The sequence below is a fragment of the Gymnoscopelus braueri genome (assembly GCF_963280865.1).
Source record: "Gymnoscopelus braueri genome assembly, chromosome: 11".
Classification (NCBI taxonomy): Eukaryota; Metazoa; Chordata; class Actinopteri; order Myctophiformes; family Myctophidae; genus Gymnoscopelus; species Gymnoscopelus braueri.
In genome coordinates, this window is record NC_137613.1 from 13,300,754 (window position 1) to 13,316,108 (window position 15,355).

General features: G+C 38.2%; 3 protein-coding genes across 3 annotated transcripts in view; all 3 read right to left on the minus strand.

Moving 5' to 3' along the window:
• LOC308094818 (uncharacterized protein) overlaps window positions 1-7,427 on the minus strand; it is a gene marked incomplete at its 5' end in the record, with an annotated part of 45,271 nt that extends 37,844 nt beyond the window's left edge. Inside the window, 5 exons of the mRNA XM_080441645.1 lie at window positions 1,167-1,261; window positions 4,091-4,144; window positions 4,870-4,959; window positions 5,870-5,874; window positions 7,219-7,427. Of these exons, the coding sequence (XP_080297771.1) occupies window positions 1,167-1,261; window positions 4,091-4,144; window positions 4,870-4,959; window positions 5,870-5,874; window positions 7,219-7,427 (453 nt within the window). The remainder of the gene's footprint in view (window positions 1-1,166; window positions 1,262-4,090; window positions 4,145-4,869; window positions 4,960-5,869; window positions 5,875-7,218) is intronic.
• LOC308096048 (peroxisomal ATPase PEX1-like) overlaps window positions 1-15,355 on the minus strand; it is a 643,221-nt gene that overhangs the window by 298,930 nt on the left and 328,936 nt on the right. The window lies entirely within an intron of this gene.
• Window positions 1-15,355, minus strand: part of LOC308094815 (uncharacterized protein) — a gene marked incomplete at both ends in the record, with an annotated part of 256,728 nt that overhangs the window by 197,058 nt on the left and 44,315 nt on the right. The gene's annotated exons all lie outside the window — the stretch shown is intronic.

Consider the following 15,355-nt stretch of genomic DNA (forward strand, 5'->3'; position numbering starts at 1 on the left):
ATATCTGCAAAGTAACTAGTAACTAAAGTTTTTAAATAATTGTAGTGGAGTAAAAAGTACAATATTTGCCTCTAAGATGTAGTGGAGTAGGAGTTAAAGTACTGAAAACTGGAAATACTCCAATAAAGTAAAACATACCTCAAAATTGTACATAAGTACACTACTTGAGTAAATGTACTTTACACCACTGGCTACTGTACGTGCAAAACGGAGCAGACACATTTTCATAGTTTTGATAGTTTTTTGGCAAATGTTTTTTTTTCCACGGCCAATAAAAAGCCCTTAGAATTGAATGACATTGCAGTGAATAGGCTCTATGCACAGCAGACATATTGTGAAGAAAGTAGGCCTCTTCCTTACTTCCTTACCAGTGATACTAATGAAGGCTCTGTTCCATTCTGGTTGTTACAATGATACTAATGATGGCTCTGTTCCATTCTGGTTGTTCGAATGATACTAATGAAGGCTCCGTTCCATTCTAGTTGTTACAATGATACTAATGAAGGCTCTGTTCCATTATGGTTGTTACAATGATACTAATGAAGGCTCTGTTCCATTTTGGTTGTTACAATGATACTAATGAAGGCTCTGTTCCATTCTGGTTGTTACAATGATACTAATGAAGGCTCTGTTCCATTTTGGTTGTTACAATGATACTAATGAAGGCTCTGTTCCATTCTGGTCAAACAGAGTCAGGTTGTTGACTCACTGGAAACACTCTGCTACACCAGTGGGTCTCAAAGTGTGGTCCAAGGACCCCCATGGTTCCTTGAGGGGGTTCCATTTGTACACTCTCAGAGTTATTGAGGTCCTTCAAATTAAAAGGTTTGAGAACCACTACGCTACACTAAATGGAACAGAGCCTTCATTAGTATTGTTGTTAACACCTGTGAAGTAAAGAAGAGGCCCAGTTTCTTTCCAATATGGCTGCTGAGTATAGAGCCTGTTGAACTGAGCTGAAATTGAATGAAAGAGAGAGAGAGAGAGAGGAATCGAGAGAGAATAACAGGCAACCAAACACGCACAAACACACACCGATACATTGACACACACACACACACACACACACACACACACACACACACACACACACACACACACACACACACACACACACACACACACACACACACACACACACACACACACACACACACACAAATCACCTTGCTGACGATGGCGACGATCTCCCCCTCTTTGATTGACAGCTCGTCTTCGTGCAGTGCTTCGTATGGAAAGATAACTTTACACAGCTCCCACCCTAAAGGGTGGAACCGGACAATCAAAGGTCAGACTGAACACTGGTCCAACAATACAGGAAGTATTAACCAATTAGTGATAATAATAATAATAATTAAAGCTGCAAGCAGCTCTGTCAACGAAACAAGTCTGTATGGCAATCAGCTGGAAAGTTAGGCTACAAAGCTTAAGCAATTACAGCCTCTCCCTGTTGGCCGTCTAAGTGTGCCTTGCAAGTTTCGTAGATTTTTGTTACTGGGAAGTGGACTTACGGCTGTTTAAAGCCCAGCTAATAGGAACACAGAGGGGGCAGGGCTTAAGCCATTTCAGCCTGTGCCTATTGGCCGTCTGAGTGTACCTAGCGAATTTCGTAGGTATTTGATGCTGGGAACCGGAGTTAAGGCTGTTTAAAGCCCAGCCAATAGGAATTGTAGATTGGCTATTTTCACTTCCTGTTTGGTGTTGAAGTTTGACGCTTTGCCACGGTCACGCCATTTTACGAAAACTCAAGCTTTTGATATATTGTCATCGATAAGGTCTTTTGTGTACTCTGAGCGAATTTGAGGCGGATCCGACAATCCGCCTTGGAGGAGTTTGTTAAAGTACAACCCGTGAAAATGGCGTGAAATGCACAAAAACGCCACTATCAATAAAAAATGGCCGACTTCCTGTTTGGTTTAGGTCATGGCTCCAAAATACTTTTTCGTAAGTCGGGACATGATACAGGTGTGTACCGATTTTTATACATGTAGGTGAAACCGAATTGCCTGGCTTGAAGCACAAACTTTTGTAGGGGGCGCTATTGAGCCATTAGGCCACGCCCCTTTTTGAGACGATTGAAATACGTGCATTTTCGCCACTAGTAATGTGTGCGCAAAGTTGCGTAACTTTTGGAGTACGTATTTCCCCTCAAAAACGCGATTCATTTGGGGGAATAATAATAATTAAAGCTGCAAGCAGCGATGAACGGGCCCTCGACGTTCTGTCCAAAATACAAGCCTTTAAGGCTACGTAGCTTAAGCAAATGAAACGAAACCTAAAAAAGGAAAAAAAAAAAAACAGACAAAAAGTTTGAATAAAAAAAGTTGAAAAAAAAAAAAAAGTTCGAAAAAAAAATTGTAATAAAAAAAGTTGAAAAAAAATCGGAAAAATAATAATTAAAAAAATTGGACTCTGTAGTATGCTGCCATCTGGAGTTATAGCTGTTTAAAGGCCGGCCAATAGGAAGACAGAGGGGGCGGAGCTTCAGAAATTACAGCTCGTCCCTATTGGTGGTCTTAGTCCACATACCAAATTTGTACTCGGTAGCATGCTGCGAACCGAAGTTATGGCTGTTTAAAGGCCGGCCAATAGGAAGACAGAGGGGGCGGAGCTTCAGAAATTACAGCTCGTCCCTATTGGTGGTCTTAGTCCACATACCAAATTTGTACTCGGTAGCATGCTGCAAACTCGAGTTATGGCTATTTAAAGGCCGGCCAATAGGAAGACAGAGGGGGCGGAGCTTCAGAAATTACAGCTCGTCCCTATTGGTGGTCTTAGTCCACATACCAAATAGAGCATCGCAGTTCCCGCCCCTTCCGGGTTCCACTGCAAAATACTCAATGCATTTTTCCCATTGACATTTCCAAAAATATTTATATCTATTAATTTAAGCCTAGAATCAAGCCATCCAGGGTCCTGGTGAATCATGACCATAAAACGTTTGATTCTGTGAAAAAACTTTTTTGAAAACGGCAAAACAAAGGGTATTTGTTAAAGTAGTATATCATATAATTAAATATAAAAAAAAAAAAAACACAAAAAAAAAAGTTTTATGGTCATGATTCACTAGGACCCTGGATGGCTTGATTCTAGGCTTAAATTAATTTATATAAATATTTTTGGAAATGTCAATGAGAAAAATGCATTGAGTATTTCGAAGTGGAACCAGGAAGTGGGCGGGAACTGCGATGCTCTATTTAGACTCGGTAGCATGCTGCGAACCGAAGTTATGGCTGTTTAAAGCCCAGCCAATAGGAATTGTAGATCGGCTATTCTCACTTCCTGTTTGGCGTTGAAGTTTGACGCTTTGCCACGGTCACGCCGTTTTACGAAAACTCAAGCTTTTGATAACTTTTCATCGTTAACGTCTTTTGTATACTCTGAGCGAATTTGAGGCGGATCCGATAATCCGCCTGGGAGGAGTTCGTTAAAGTACAACCCGTGAAAATGGTGTGAAATACACAAAAACGCCACTATCAATTCAAAATGGCCGACTTCCTGTTTGGTTTTGGTCATGGCTCCAAGAGACTTTTTCGTAAGTTGGGACATGATACAGGTGTATTTTTTCATACATGTAGGTGAAACCGTATTGTCGGGCTTGAAGCACGAAGTTTTGTAGGGGGCGCTATTGAGCCATTAGGCCACACCCCTTTTTGAGACGATTTCAATACGTATATTTTTGGCACTGGTAATGTGTGCGCAAAGTTGCGTAACTTTTGGAGTACGTATTGCCCCTCAAAAACGCGATTTATTTGAGAGAATAATAATCATTGCAGTTTCAATAGGGCTTCGCACTACTGCGAGTGCTCGGGCCCTAATTATGATCGAGGCAGAGTTTTGCTTTAGCTAATTAAACACTGAATAGGACTGAAATGATTAGAACATCTGATAAGCTGTAAATTTGTGACAAATGCATATTATATTTATTTAATCGCTGGCACTGGGGAGTACTTTATGAAAATACTCTGGCAGTCAAAGAGTTAAGCTCTATATCATTAGTTCACATGTTAAGCTCTATATCATGTTAAGCTTTATATCAGTAGTTCACATGTTAAGCTCTATATCATGTTTTCTGTCAGTAATGTATTACCTTTCTTCAGTTGTTCTTGGTATTTCTGTAGGAACTGCTGCTCCAGTTGTGTGGCTTTTGTAGAACATAAAGAACACACATAAGTTTAAAGGAACCACAGACATCTTCAGTGTGTGTGTGTGTGTGTGTGTGTGTGTGTGTGTGTGTGTGTGTGTGTGTGTGTGTGTGTGTGTGTGTGTGTGTGTGTGTGTGTGCTTGTATTACTCAACTTGTGAGGGCCAAACATCCCCACAAGTATAGTATAATTTGAGAAATAGACATTGTGAGGACCATTTTCCAGGAGAAATGGTTGTTTTATGGTTAGAAAATATGTTTTAGAGTAGGCATAAAATTAGGAAAAGATTATAGGTTTCGTTTAAGGTTAGGATTAGACATTTAGAGGTTAGGTTTAGGGGTTAATATTTAAATGTAATCGGAAAATAACCAATGTACAAGCTCACTAAGTGTGAGCTTGTAGATTTTCGGCTTTGCGGTTAAACATGTGTAAAATCACTGTCCTAAAACCTTTATTGTCCTCACAAGTATAGCAATACAAACGTGTGTGTGTGTGTGTGTGTGTGTGTGTGTGTGTGTGTGTGTGTGTGTGTGTCTCTGTGTGCGTGTCTCTGTGTGTGTCGCTGTGTCTGTGTGTGTGTGTGTGTGTGTGTGTGTGTGTGTGTGTGTGTGTGTGTGTGTGTGTGTGTGTGTGTGTGTGTGTGTATAATTGTTTCATTGATAAATGTACAGTATAATAAAGTTGAATGTATAGTTTTCGTTAAGTCTATTGTTATCCTACTTACCAAACACATGAGCTGAATTCAGTCTTCTATTCTTCTGCTCTGCTGTCTCCTTGCTGAGATAAGCTTTAGCTTCAGCTTTAACGCCTCCATCTACATAAAAAGAGTTAAACTGTGTTTTAATAACAACTCTTCATCATTTTATACTGACTGGATAATAAATACATTTAACATTAAATCAACTTCAGTCTTGAATACATGTACATGAAGAAGAAAAGGTATGCAAGAATCTGAACACCAGATAAAAACAGACTTTGTATACCTATTGTAAATATTATTATATTATAGTATTACATACATTATTATTTGGTAAATATAAGCTGAATTACTGATTTGTGTGAATAATTATGTCATTCTCCTCCTATGGATCCTGGGCTGAGATTTCAACTAAACTAAATAAATAAATAAATACAGAAGTGCCACATTGTTAATTTGTACATCTAATTGTAGGATGGGGAATGACTGATTTAAGCAGTCATACCTGCCTGAGTCAAACTAATTGAACTCAGAGCTATAGGTGTCACTAAGGATAATTCAGTCATCTCCACAAACATTCAGAGAGAGACACTGTCCAGATAGAATACCATCTGCTCTCCCCTGTAACAGATATTTAGTTTCCTTGTGGTTTTGTACCACAGTACAGTAAACACCAAAGACACAGCCAGCACCATGTATCTCTGCGAAGGTATTCAAAATATTGGAAGGGGTCCTTGGGGCCATAAAGCACTGTTTATTCACACTGGGTGAGTGGGTGTTATTCTTTTTTTCTTGCACAGACTTTCATTTTCTGTTAGATAACAACTGACTTCATAGAAGACTGATCTGATCACGCCTGTGACCTTTGAACTCTCTCTTGCAGGACAATTTAACCGATCCAGATCCCATTGGCCTTGATTCACTCCTACTCTCAGACGATGACTTCGTCAACTTTGTATCAGGTCAGATACATTTTTTCATAACACTAATGTCACACCAGGTGTTTCAGCCTATGAGAGATGTTTACATCTTCTATTAGAGGACAAATGATATCACACTATGGTTTCTGAAGCAATGCATGAAATGAACTGCTCTTATTACAAGGCTAGATAATGAATTCCCCCTCTCAAGATTAATATCAAATCTCTTAATTATTAAGGTTATTTGATAAACTGGTTGCATAACAATTAATAACATTTTAATACGTTATTAAAATGCAATCATACTCTATCTGAGTCAGTTATTCAGCTCATGCAAATAGTACAGTAGGCCTATGTCTCATCTAAATAACCTGCCTATAACACCTACCTGGTTCCTTTCATCAAGATACAAATGTCTACTATTTCTGCAGAATAAGGACAATTTTTAGAGAGAGAACCCAATTTCAGAAGCAGAACTTACTATAGACATTAGTACAATGCAGAGCGGGTCATATGGTCAATGGTGTGGCAAGTGGGGCGTGACAACAAACTTTTTGAATTGTCAGGACCAGAGAAGGGTTCATATCTGGTGCAGTGGTGAGATGGGTTGGATTACGCTGAATATTGTCTATGGGTGTGTTGCAGGTGGATTCAATCATGGTCAATCAAATGACCACTTTTTTATTACAGTGCATTGTGCAGTTACACAGTGTCATGGAAGAAGAAGCCTAGACATTTCCAAATAGCCAAAGTTAAACTGTCAGTTTGTGTAATAATCTATCTAGTTGACCAATCAGTAAGACTTTTATGAAGGAGAAAATATATCGGATATATGCAAATCTTTGACCTTGTTGACACCAACATTGCTGGATGCTGCTGATTTGCAAACCACAACCCCTACTGCACCTCTCCTCCCACACTAGTGTACAGTAAATCCCCAAAACACCAAATACAGGCAGTGGGTAAGAAGTGGATAAGTGGGTAAGAGCCACTGCAAAAAGGAGTTTTGTCAATTCATCCGAAGTCAGTGCAACTGTTGACAGTGCTCCTGCTCCAAAATAGAGCCCTTAAACCCACCCTTACTATTGGAGTCATTGCCTCTCTTCTAACTTTGAATTCTTGCCTACCTATTTCTTCAAAATCCACACTCTCTGTGGTTCCTGTTGTTCAGGCCACCTTTAGAATGTATACACAACTTCGTAGACATTTCTGTGTCAGACAATTCCACTGTAAATAACCCTTCATAATAATCCTTTGTTTCCTCTCTTACAACATGATGGGGTGTTTGATAGCTGGCTCTAAACAGGTATCTGAACAGTTCAGCATTGTTTTTATGAATTGATATTTCACCTCTTTTCAACAACTAGCTTTTCTCAGTTTACCAGCAACATGACTGGAGCTGCTCATTGATATGAGACTGACTGTCAGTCACTGTCATTGAGAACGATAGAGTCACAATGTTGTTGGTGTGACGCCCACGCCCATGGGAGCACCACACACCTGTGCCCACTTCCACACCTGTGCCTGTTTCCACTGAGTAGCCACAGTGTGTATTGCCTCACTCATGCCACTATTCTCTGCCTGCTGATCAGACCAGACCTCTGCCTGTATCTGGATTTTACCCTTGTGCGACAACGCGTCACAGTGCAACGCGAAGCAAGTCATTTATTTAATAAATTAGTCTGTGAGGTTGTAGCCGACATTAGCTATTTTTAATGATATTTGGGATAGAGGGGAAAAGTGTTCCAAGTACAGAGTTTCACTAAGTATAGAGGGTTTAATTGGATAAGACTCCTTCAGTTTTTATTCTACTATGGTGAAAACTTGATGTTAATCTGAAAACATATTGGAGGCCATGAAGTTTAATTGATTTAATACTCACCCCCTAGTTCACGTTCACATTCGTCATTCATGAAAAGAGAAAACACATGGTTCAAATTGTTAGAAAACTGATACTTCAAAAACAGAAAGATTACTAATAATAAAGGGAAGGAAGCTGAAATATGGATTGCAATAATAGAATGGGTTAAATTAATCGACGATCTCAATTATTTTGCTAAGTAATAGCTTGCTTCATTAATCATAATGATTCAGAATTCTAATTACAACATTCTAATTTCATTTGTGAAGTGACTAAATGTCAGCTTAGAGATACAGTTCTACACTATAGTATATATTAAAGGAGACATCCGGACATTTTAAGTGTTATCTTTGATGTGTCGCTAATCACTCACCAACATTGAAAGGGTCGTTGAGTTATTCCAGAGAGTCCCGTGTCATGCAGTCTCGCGACCCGACGAGCTAACGCTAATGCAGAACGAGCTAACGCTGGTTGCTTGTTTCTCTCCCAGAACCTGGCAACTCGGTGTTGCCAGGGAGAGAAACAAGCAACCAGCGTTAGCTCGTTCTGCATTAGCGTTAGCTCGTCGGGGACTTTCAGTGCCTGTTAGGGTATCATGAGACTCCACAATGAGTACTAGGAGAAAAAAAACTGACTTTGCATCGGTTATAATAGACGAATTTCACTCTTACACAGGCTCCCATTATGCCACGGAGGGGGTCACGAGACTGCATGACACGGGACTCTCTGGAATAACTCAACGTCCATTTCAATGATGGTGAGTGATTAGCGACACATCAAAGATAACACTTAAAATGTCCGGATCTCTCCTTTAAGAGTGAAACATTTTCATCTGCAATGACAGATTGGTTTATAGTAAAATGATCAGTTTCATAGTTAAAAAAAAGTTCAGTACTTGAATCAATCTATTGTCTGATGTCAAGATTATTTGATATTCATGTCAACTGTTTCTGCAGTTCATGCCATTTATTATTAACCAGCCTTGTGGGCACCAACTTGTCATATTTTTTATGTTTGCACAAAACGTTCACCTCCACACTACTCAGGAATCAACTTTATCCTCCATAACAATCTTCTGATTCATTCATTTAATCTTCCTTAGTATGCCATCATTTATATCTGGTATTAACATGCATTCTGTATCTGTATATGTTAACCCATTAAGACCGGGAACGCATCTCTGTCATTTTAAGATTGTTTTGGCTATTCAAAAATAGCAGATATACAAGCTCATAGTGCGGCACCGAGTGCCGCGCTATGAGCTTGTAGATCTGCTATTTTTGAAAAACGTTTGAACATTTGTGCAAATCTTTGAATATGTATTTTTTTTAAGCGAACATTTTTAACTCTGTTACAACTTCTGGGGGTCCCTGGAACAAAATATTTTGAGGTGGGGGTCCACGGCCAAATACATATCATTTTGGGTGGTCCTTGACATGAAAAAGTTGGGGAACCACTGATATTATAGCAACATACGTTCAAAGATTTGAGATAAAAATGTTTGCTTTAAAAACATATATTATATTCAAAGATTTGCACACAAAAAAAATGGCAGATCTACAAGCTCAAAGCGCAGCACTCGGTGCCGTAATATGAACTTGTATATCTGCTATTTTTGAATAGCCAAAGAAATCTGAAAGTGACACGGATGCGTTCCCGGTCTTAATGGGTTACGGGAGAAAACATGTTAGTGCAATATGTAAACACATAGGCTGGATCGTGATGGGTTAAACATGATTACATAATTATATATACATATCGTTGCTGTCGGGCAGAAACCTTGTATCTCCGTAATTTAACTTTTATGTTTGTTTGTTATTTCGCAACTGAATGCCTTACTGCATCATACTACAATGTCACACAACAATTGCAAAAATAGCCGATCTACAAGCTCACAACGAGTCGCACCGTGGCGCGTTGTGAGCTTGCAGATCGGCTATTCTTGCTAGTTTAAAGAATTGTGAAAGTGGTTAAGTTTGGGGTTTTATAAATATTTGATGAAGAGTATTAACAATAGCTTGTGACTAAATAATAACTACATTAGATCCTTTAGAACACAGTCATGTTCTTTTTTTCCAATTCCTGAAAAGTAACAGTTTTGGACATACAAGGTTTCCACCTGACAGCTACAATATCACCTCAAGGGCGCGCTCCCACCAAAACATGGTCGGCTAGCGTTAAACGCAGGTTGTGCGCGGCCACAGTTTTTTGCAGCCAGCGTATTCTAAAAAACGGGAGTGACGCGCCTGTCACTCACTATCAGGACCGTCCCCGTAGCCCGCACCGCCTGCTGCCTTGAGCACCATATTGCTTCCTAAGTCTTGGGACGGTCCGCCTTCGACTCACCCGATTGGACAGAGGGGGAAAATCAGCTCCTGCCTCCAGCAGTTTTCTGCTTTAAAAAAAAAGTTGTGTAGAGCGGATAAACGCAAGGTCTGCGCGACAGGCGGAAAGATCCGCTCTTGCGTGAATCCACGCATTTACATTGACAAAGCATTGGCAGATTCTGCCCCAGAGGTAAAATAAAAGTGCGGTGGGAGCGCGCCCTAATGATAATTAACGATGTGAGTTTGTACATCGGCTATTTTTAATGAAGATATTTGGTATAGAGGGGAAAAGTGGTCCATGGTACAGAAATGACTCAGGTCTGTTTCACTAAGTATAGAGGGTTTCATTGGTTAGGACTCCTTCAGTTTGTATTCTGCTATGGTGAAAACTTGATGTCAATCTGAAAACACATTGGAGGCCATGAAGTAGAATTGATTTAATACTCACATCCCACTAGTTCACGTTCACATTCATCATTCATGTAAAGAGAAAACACATGGTTGGAATGGTTAGAAAACTGATACTTCACAAACAGAAAGATTACTAATAATTAGCAAATTGTTAAGGAACCTGAAATATGGAATGCAATAATAGAATGGGTTAAATTAATCGACTATCTCAATTATTTTACAAAGTAATATCTTGCTTCATTAATCATAATGATTCAGCATTCTAATTACAACATTCTAATTTCATTTGTGAAGTGACTAAATGTCAGCTTAGAGATACAATTCTACACTATAGTATATATTAAGAATGAAACATTTGCATCTGCTATGGTTTGCGATTGGTTTATAGTAAAATGATCAGTTTCATAGTAAAAAGAAAGTGTTCATTACTTGAATCAATCTATTGTCTGATGTCAAGATTATTTGCTATTCACGTCAACTGTTTCTGCAGTCCATGCCATTAATTATTAACCAGCCTTGTGGGCATCAACTTGTCATATTTTTAATGTTTGCACAAAACGTTCACCTCCACACTACTCAGGAATCAACTTTATCCTCCATAATAATCTTCTGATTCATTCATTTAATCTTCCTCAGTATGCCATCATTTATATCTGGTATTAACATGCATTCTGTATCTGTATATGTTAACCCTTTAAGACCGGGAACGTATCTTTGTCATTTTAAGATTTCTTTGGATATAAAAAAAATAGCAGATATACAAGCTCTATAGCGCGGCACCGAGTGCTGCAGTATGAGCTTGTAGATCTGCTATTTTTGAAAAATCGTGAACATTTGTGCAATTCTGTGAATATGATTTGTTTTTTAACTCCGTTATAACTTCCCTGGAACAAAATATTTTGAGATGGGGGTCCTCGGCCAAATACATATCATTTTGGGTGGTCCTTGACATGAAAAAGTTTGGGAACAACTGATATTTTAGCAACATACGTTCAAAGATGTTTGCTTTAAAAAAATATATTCAAAGATGTGCACACATTTTCACGACAAAATAAATAAATATATCTATATATATTAAAAATAGCAGATCTACAAGCTCATAGCGCGACACTCGGTGCCGTGCTATGAACTTGTATATCTGCAATTTTTGAACAGCCAAAGAAATCTGAAAATGACACAAATGTGTTCCCGGTCCTAATGGGTTAAGGGAGAGCATATGTTAGTGCAATATGTAAACGCATAGGATGGATTGTGATGATTGGAATGTAATCACATGTCAGACCACATCAGAAACTGCTCTGACACACAGAGTGATGTGAGTGGACATTAACACTAACACTTTATTAGACAAGTGGTACTGCATGAAGGTCAAAATTCTATTTCTCTCCTGTGTAAGAAGACATGCTCTATTAGCTCTGTGGTAAAAATGTCAGCACTTGCGCAGGCGACCTGGGTTTGAATTTCGGGTAAGACATGAAAGTTACAGAGTGCAGCTTTAATGTATCCTTTAATATGATTGGATGACTTGTCATCAATGAAGTCATCATCAGGTGTGAACTAGAGCCAAATCACACTGTGATCATTATGTTTATGATCAAAATGTCTCAAATCAAATCAGAAAGACCAATAAGCTATCAGAAAGTGACTATATGGAAAATAATGAAGACTTAGATTACAGTAAACACTTATAGCCATTATATGAAAGCACAGTGTAATTTATACATGGAGAGATAAACATGATTACTAATTATACATGTCGTTGCTGTCGGGCAAAAACCTTGTATCTCCATATTTTAACTTTTATGTTTGTTTGTTATTTCGTAACTGAATGCCTTACTGCATCATACTACAATGTCACACAACAATTGCAAAAATAGCTGATCTGCAAGCTCACAACGCGTCGCACTGTGAAACGTTGTGAGCTTGCAGATCGGCTATTTTGCTAGTTTAAAAAAAAAAGTGGTTAAGTTTGGGGTTTTATATATATTTGATGAATAGTATTAACAATAGCTTGTGACTAAATAATAACTACCTTAGATCCTTTAGAACACAGTCATGTTCTTTTTTTTCCATTTCCTGAAAAGTAACAGTTTTGGACATACAAGGTTTCCACCTGACATCTACAATATCACGGTTAATGATAATTAACGATGTGAGTTTGTACATCGGCTGTTTTTAATGAAGATATTTGGTATAGAGGGAAAAAGTGGTCCAAGTACAGAGTTAACTCAGGTCTGTTTCACTAAGTATAGAGGGTTTCATTGGTTAAGACTCCTTCAGTTTGTATTCTGCTATGGTGAAACTTGATGTCAATCTGAAAACATATTGGAGGACATGAATTGATTTAATACTCACAGACAGCTAGTTCACGTTCACATTCATCATTCATGTAAAGAGAAAACACATGGTTGGAATGGTTAGAAAACTGATACTTCACAAACAGAAAGATTACTAATAATTAGCAAATTGTTAAGGAACCTGAAATATGGAATGCAATAATAGAATGGGTTAAATTAATCGACTATCTCAATTATTTTACAAAGTAATAGCTTGCTTCATTAATCAAAATGATTCAGCATTCTAATTACAACATTCTAATTTCATTTGTGAAGTGAGTAAATGTCAGCTTAGAGATACAATTCTACACTATAGTATATATTAAGAGTGAAACATTTTCATCTGCTATGACAGATTGGTTTATAGTAAAATGATCAGTTTCATAGTAAAAATAAAGTGTTCATTACTTGAATCAATCTATTATCTAATGTCAATATTATTTGCTATTCACGTCAACTGTTTCTGCAGTCCATGCCAATAATTATTAACCAGCCTTGTGGGCACCAACTTGTCATATTTTTAATGTTTGCACAAAACGTTCACCTCCACACTACTCAGGAATCAAGTCTATCCTCCATAATAATCTTCTGATTCATTCATTTAATCTTCCTCAGTATGCCATCATTTATATCTGGTATTAACATGCATTCTGTATCTGTATATGTTAACCCTTTAAGACCGGGAACGCATCTGTGTCATTTTAAGATTGTTTTGGCTATTCAAAAATAGCAGATATACAAGCTCATAGTGCGGCACCGAGTGCCGCGCTATGAGCTTGTAGATCTGCTATTTTTGATAAACGTTTGAACATTTGTGCAAATCTTTGAATATGTATTTTTTTTAAGCGAACATTTTTAACTCCGTTACAACTTCTGGGGGTCCCTGGAACAAAATATTTTGAGGTGGGGGTCCACGGCCAAATACATATCATTTTGGGTGGTCCTTGACAAGAAAAAGTTGGGGAACCACTGATATTATAGCAACATACGTTCAAAGATTTGAGATAAAAATGTTTGCTTTAAAAACATATATATTCAAAGATTTGCAGTGCACACATTTTCCAAAAAAATGGCAGATCTACAAGCTCAAAGCGCAGCACTCGGTGCCGTGCTATGAACTTGTATATCTGCTATTTTTGAATAGCCAAAGAAATCTGAAAGTGACACAGATGCGTTCCCGGTCTTAATGGGTTACGGGAGAAAACATGTTAGTGCAATATGTAAACACATAGGATGGATCGTGATGGGTTAAACATGATTACATAATTATGTATACATATTGTTGCTGTCGGGCAGAAACCTTGTATCTCCGTAATTTAACTTTTATGTTTGTTTGTTATTTCGCAACTGAATGCCTTACTGCATCATACTACAATGTCACACAACAATTGCAAAAATAGCCGATCTACAAGCTCACAACGAGTCGCACCGTGGCGCGTTGTGAGCTTGCAGATCGGCTATTCTTGCTACTAATTTTTTTTTTAAAGTGGTTAAGTTTGGGGTTTTATAAATATTTGATGAATAGTATTAACAATCGCTTGTGACTAAATAATAACTACATTAGATCCTTTAGAACACAGTCATGTGCTTTTTTTCCATTTCCTGAAAAGTAACAGTTTTGGACATACAAGGTTTCCACCTGACATCTACAATATCACCTTAATGATAATTAACGATGTGAGTTTGTACATCGGCTATTTTTAATGAAGATATTTGGTATAGAGGGGAAAAGTGGTCCAAGTACAGAAATGACTCAGGTCTGTTTCACTAAGTATAGAGGGTTTCATTGGTTAAGACTCCTTCAGTTTGTATTCTGCTATGGTGAAAACTTGATGTCAATCTGAAAACATATTGGAGGCCATGAAGTAGAATTGATTTAATACTCACATTTCCCTAGTTCACGTTCACATTCATCATTCATGTAAAGAGAAAACACATGGTTGGAATGGTTAGAAAACTGATACTTCACAAACAGAAAGATTACTAATAATTAGCAAATTGTTAAGGAACCTGAACTATGGAATGCAATAATAGAATGGGTTAAATGAATCGACTATCTCAATTCATTTAGACACTTCGGCTCAGAAATAACCAGACAGTTAGTGAACCATTTACCATTTATTAACCATATACCATATTAACCATTACTCATATATGCAATAATGTTGCAATCAAGTTTGGCGGTGTGACTCTGCTCATGTGATATTAAACGATTCCTGTGCAAACATGACACAGATCTCCAATCACAACCCCCCAGAGCAGAGCATCCAATTCAAGTGTCAAATCACAACAAGTTGTCTCAACACTTTACATGTAGAGAAGAGACCCGACAATCCCACCCTGAGCAAGCAATTTGCGACAGTGGCAACGAAAAACTCCCTCTTAACTTGGAGAAAACGTCAGGCAGACCCTAGGCTCTAGGGTGGCGGCCTTCTGCCTCGACCGTGTCGGGGGAAAAGAGAGAGGGAGAGACAGAGGAGAGACAGAAAGCATGAAACATAAAATACAGTTTAACATAACATTGAACCTTCAATGCATAATTAAACAACCACAATCATAGTACAATCCAAAAACATAGTACAATACACAGAATCATAGAACCACAGTACAACACAGAATCAACCTATAACAACTAGATGCCACGGGGAGGAGGCCGGG